The 5,942-nt window shown below is 30.9% G+C and overlaps 1 protein-coding gene across 1 annotated transcript; it reads right to left on the bottom strand.

Moving 5' to 3' along the window:
* Positions 1 to 298: 298 nt before the first annotated feature.
* Positions 299 to 5,003, bottom strand: LOC106463667. Its single transcript, XM_013923722.2, has 2 exons — positions 4,788 to 5,003; positions 299 to 3,055 (listed from the first exon to the last, which is right to left on the bottom strand). The coding sequence occupies exons 1-2, from the start codon at positions 4,991 to 4,993 to the stop codon at positions 2,746 to 2,748; spliced, it is 516 nt and encodes a 171-aa protein (XP_013779176.1). The 5' UTR covers positions 4,994 to 5,003; the 3' UTR covers positions 299 to 2,745.
* Positions 5,004 to 5,942: the final 939 nt, after the last annotated feature.

The raw sequence follows: 5,942 nt of genomic DNA, 5'->3' as shown, positions 1-5,942 counted from the left end.
TAATATAGATCCATCAAACCTTTTGTGTTTAGCAATGAAAACAATAGGACAAGGGGTCATAAATTCAAATTTTGGCAGCATAGGAATCATCTGCAGTTTAGACAGTATTACTTTTCAAACAGGGTGGTTGGCTTTTGGAATGAGCTACCTTTAGGGGTGGAAGAGGCAGAGAATTTAACTGAGTTCAAGAAAAGATTGGATGAATACATGAGTAGTAAGGGATGGTTATAGTTGGGAGCTGGAAGGGACATCCTTGATGGGCTAATAAGCTCCTTTTTGTCCCTTTAAAATTTTATAAATTTATTTAAAAAAACTTCTAAAGTTCATTAATTAATAAACTGCAGTTTTTTCCTATATTCTTATTTTAGTTTAAGTCATACTTCACCATTCAAAAAGTTATATTGAGTTTTTAGTAATTTACTGTTATTTAGGTTTCTATTGCTTACTTTGAATTGTAAAAATGTTGGCATTAGGTTTAACCATTTACATTATTTTTAAAATTCAAGATGTAACCTGTTTTCTTGTAATTTAAAACAGACCTTCTACCAATGTTGAAAAAGCTTTAGAGTATGGTTATTATTATTATTATTATACTTCTTCAGTAAATTCACTAAAGAATAAAATATTTTATTTTTTATACTAAGGATAAAAAACAAATTAGTAAGAGAACAAATAACATCATACATTTATATTGTTTACACTGGCAACATCTAAAATCAACATAGTTCATATTAATACCGGAAAATATCCCTTCACTCACTAGCCAATTTATAGTGAATATGAATGAACAGTAAATGTAAAAATCTGTGGTATAATGTTCAAACAAGAAATGAAAAACATTAAGTCTCTGCAATAAAAAAAAACTTGAACCAAAAGTTTACATTTGAATTTAGACATTCCTATGACAAATTTTCAACAGAAATTGAATATCATTCTTTTTTAAATAATTTCTTTTGTTTCTTAATAAAAGTTAAATTAATATTTATAATCATCCATTTTATGACTAATTTGACTTTGTAAGGGAAAAGATATTTTAGTGTACAGCTAATTTTCCATAAGCCTTAGTGCATTTTTTTTTAATTCATTGACTCCATGAACTGATTCTACAAATGATTATGCCACATACATAAAACATATCATTATATACGTACAAATAACTAGGAAGGTACATAAGGTTATCAAACCTTACTAACTTAAATTCCATCAAATAGTTAGAGTTAATTTTTTTTAAATCACTATTAATAGTAACTTATAATTTTTTCACTGTTCAAATCATGGAATTATTATAAGTTTAACTTGCAGTAATTTTTCTTAGACTTCTTAACATATTATACATTTCCCTATTGTTCCAAAACATCAACTGCACTTACAAGTTTCAAATTTTAATCTAGCATAAGCAGTCTACTCAACAAACACTATGTGCATCCCCTCTCTCACAAAATGAAAGCTGAAATGTTTTTGAAATACAGGACACAAGAAATCTATACATGACACTTTCAAAACAGATTAGATACTAGTTAGTAGAGACAGAGTGAAAATGATCTGTGTGTTATATATTTTAATGAATGCTTTCTGAAATTTAAGTTTTTTTACCCCTTATCAGATAAACAAAGAGTTGTCTTAACACTTGTCAGCACACCTTTGAAAAGTTGTTATGGAACACCTGAGCATAAATTTACCATTATAGTAAGCTCTGGATTGAAATTCCAAAAACCAACTGCATTACAAGTTTTACTAGGGTTAGCATGCAATGTAAACAACATAAAAATATATGTATTCTGGAGGAAATATGTTGACAAATTGATAAATTACAAAATTACATTGATCCTCAGTATACAAATAAGTGGTATTAAACCATTCCTTATACAAACAATGTATAAAAAAATATCAAAGTTCTTTATACTCCTATATTTAAGTCATTATCCACCAATATATGATAAAATTACCACAATACTGAAAAATTCAACTCAAAGATAATTGAGAGTGTACGATGTAGTTCACCTTGGTCCAACCAGACTCCAACACAATTGTATCCTTATAGTAGGCTATGGATTGCAAATCCAATAAGCAGGTTACTTACAACATTTATCAAACAAGGTTTTAACAAAATAGGGCATTATAAGAAGTCATCACAGAGAACACTTGCTGAGGAATGAGATGTGCATACATGCTTACCACAGTGATGTTGTACACAAATAGACCAGATGATACTGTACTACTTTGATAAATTATCCTCTACAACAACCTATATAACAAAATAAATTAGAAATTTGTTTCATATGCTATAGGCCAAACTGCATTTACAGTGAAGGTCAATGATAGTATGGGGTCAGCGTGGACCCCAGGTAAGCATTAGATTATAGCTACGTACTCCATCTGCCTGTTACAAAAACAATGTTGTATCGATCCATGGTTTCTGTTTGACAATTATATTAACTGATATAAATTTGCAATGACTATGTAAAAAGGTATACAACCAAGAAAGTTGTTGGGATCCATGCGGACCCCAAGTGTGCTGATGAGGGTTAAGAAAGCACATCTTTGTTTACATAAATAATAATGTAAATTTCTTAAAGGTTTGATACTTTAAACAAGTACATTAAATATACACAAATAACCTTTTGTACGTAAAAAAAAAAACATTCCAATCTGTTAAAGTCTCTATAGGTTTAAGTTAGATGTATTTTTATTATTGCCATTAACTACATTTTCAATACACTATGTGGTCACTAAATAATTTTAATCTTAGTTGCTGCTTTCAACCTTACTGTCTACATAATCTAAGTATTCCTTTCCAATAGTCAGCATACACAAAGATGTAGATACAGCAAATGCAGTGCGTACCACTACATTTTCTGGTAGTAAAGTCTTAGTTACTGCCCACAGCAAAACAGATCCAAAGTTGAAAAGTAAAGCACCATAGACACTGTACATGGTTCTGTAGTAAGTAGATGCCTCTGCCAAGTGGTGGCGAGTGTACAAGTACAAACCTGATCCCAAATGAGAGTTTAAAAGCAGACTATTTGCCACAGCTATACTTCGTCTAGGGAAAAGCCTTTAAAACATAATCAAATTACATTTTTTAATCATTTTACTTTCTAAGACTGTTTAAACTTAAAGACTAAGTAACATAAATGGGAGATCACATTACTCTAAAAAATCTTTATTTAAAGTCCATATTGAGAAGATACAGTTCCTTTGCTTAAAATCAACTGTAAGGACTTAACACAAAAAAATATTTTTCTCACTGATCTTACAAATAATGTAAATGGAAGTTCACATTAAACATAATTTACTTGAAATCCTTCTCAACTTAATACTGAATAATTTATCTATATTCTAAAACAAGTACAAAATAATAAAATATTCTGATATTACATAAAACATAGAAACTCAATTTTCTAAGCACAGATCAAGTAATATCAAAATTATTCTATCAGGCCATAATAATTAATCTTGTAACAGAGTGCCTCTCAGCTCACCGAGTTGAATTTTTACATGCCTTAAGGCTTAACATATTTCCATACCCCAAGTACATGACAGTCCTCAGTTGTGAAACTAATTTTCCAATTAATGGCTCAGTCACAGATATTCTACAAGTCCTTTTGAAGAAGTTAAACACTATTATCCTTGTTTCTTCTTCATATGCTACACAGTATTTATCATTACTTTTTGGTGCTTTGAACCTGGTCCCTCATTTTGTAAATTGTATGTTACCATTTTGTTCTGCATTATTACGATTATCAGTTCAATTTTTCAATTATCATTTTAAATATTTTTTCAAATTCTTTTGCATATTTTCCTTGTTAATTTTTTTAAAGTTTACTACTGTTTATTATCATAATTACAATGTTTATAAACTGTTGAGTGTAGAAGGAAAAACTAAAGGTCCTGATCATCCTAGAAATTTTCAAAAACAAAAATATTATGATAAAACAGAAACAAATTTCTTCACTAGTAAACTACACCTTAGCTCAAATTCTATTATTATTACTACTTTGTCATTATGCCTAGACTTAACCCTATAACGTTAACACTAATTGTAGGGTTACTCAAGTTACTGGTTATGCCTAGTCTGTATGATATATCTAATAGTAATAGTAAGTGTCCTTGTGGGTTAACTTATATAATGTAGGGTAAACTTATACTTGTAAATCCTCAACACTTAAACTGCATACTAAAATACTACTTGATTTAATGAATCAGCATAATCTGGTTGTTATTAAACACAAAGCTACACAATGGGCTGTATCTGTGTTAACCACAGGTATCGAAGAAATGCAGTATTATTCAGCATAGTAAGCCTGCAGACTTACTGCTGAGTCACTGATTGTTAAATAAAAACAGTTAATTTACACAATTCATACCACACAGCTCCTGATCTGAGCATATACAAATGTACAAGAAAGGGTTCAACCTAGTTACCCTTCTAAACCAATTACTAAAGCAAATGGTCCAACTCAGGAAAGTGATATTTAACCTGAACAGTGTATGTACATCACGTGATCTAGAGTCACTATCCTACTAGGCCCTATATAATTTCATATGGATTAGAAATTGGTGCCCATTTGTAATTTAAACTTTAGTTTAAGTTTTAACTTGCTGTTGTCTAGTATTTGTATGTACTACTAATACTATGCGATTTGTAAATAAAAATGTTATGTTTGTTCTTATTCCTCTGGAGTTTGTACTATTGTTGAATATAAGCATTCATACAAGAACACAGTAGAAACAAAAACGTCACGAATAACTTACAAAGAAATCAGAAACCTTCATCTTATGCATACCTTGTTGAAATTTCAGGGATAAATACGGTAACTGAAAATATAGAATAACTCAAAGATCCTGCTAGAGGTACGTAATGTGAATATACATTATATGGAGTAAGGGGTTTTATTTGGGGTATTTTATTTGTGACCCAATCTCGTAACACCCCAAAAAATCCACTTCCTAAGTTAGAGTTACCTCCGTTCACCTCCTCGTTATCTGCCATTTTTGTCTTTAACTCCATCTAGACTTTACGGCAAAATTTAATTTTATTAATAAGTAATGATAAAATATTCAAATTTAATATTACGTCGTTGTGTTTTATTATAGCACAAAACCACACAGAAGGCTATTTGCGCTTTCTTCAACATGGTAATTTGATACTTTCTGAAACTGAGTTGTCACATCCATTCAGTAATTTCTATCGCTTGTGCCTGTCTTAACCTTAGGGCGCTCGAGTCGCAGATTCAGAAATCCGTCACCGAATAAGCTCGCCCTTTCAGCCTTTCGGGCATTATTACGTTCCGGTTATTCTCATTATTCGTTGCTAAAAGAGTAGGCCAAGAGTTGGCTGTGAGTGGTGTTGACTGATTGCCTTACCTCGAATCTATCACTGCTAAATTATGGACGGCTAGTGCAGATAGCCCCTGATTACCTTTGAGCAAATTTCCAAACAAACCAAACCAATTTCTATCGTCATACTGTAAAGCATTAAACTGAGAACAAACGTAGAACCTGTGAAGGTTGGCCTCAAAGGAGGTCAGTGAACATGAAATAAGATTTGTTAACCCTTCTTCACTTGCTTCATAAACCATACAAAGGCTTTCTTCGAAAAAATATTTCTCTCATTAGAAAGAGATTGTTGTTAGAACAGAAGAAGTGTTCTGAGACTGTTTAATTAGCATGGATGTCAGACAGAGATGTATTTTAATCTCCAGTCTTTACAAGATATGTATAGATTTTCACAAGGGAGACTATCGATGATTTTAAACAAATATTTCTATCTGAACCAATACCTTAACCAACTTATGGTAGGCTATAAGTTCATTCAGTAGAAGAATTTTATTAAATCATTTTGGAAAAATTGACAAAGAGCTGTCAGGTTTGGAGACGGTAACATTAATTATTGTAATTACATTTTGTGTTTGGCGCAAATTCTAAAATCAATTATTAGT

Source organism: Limulus polyphemus, unplaced genomic scaffold (assembly GCF_000517525.1).
Source record: "Limulus polyphemus unplaced genomic scaffold, Limulus_polyphemus-2.1.2 Scaffold1457, whole genome shotgun sequence".
Classification (NCBI taxonomy): domain Eukaryota; kingdom Metazoa; phylum Arthropoda; class Merostomata; order Xiphosura; family Limulidae; genus Limulus; species Limulus polyphemus.
The sequence above is the reverse complement of the archived record's forward strand: the minus strand, read 5'-3'. Positions and strand labels throughout refer to the sequence as shown.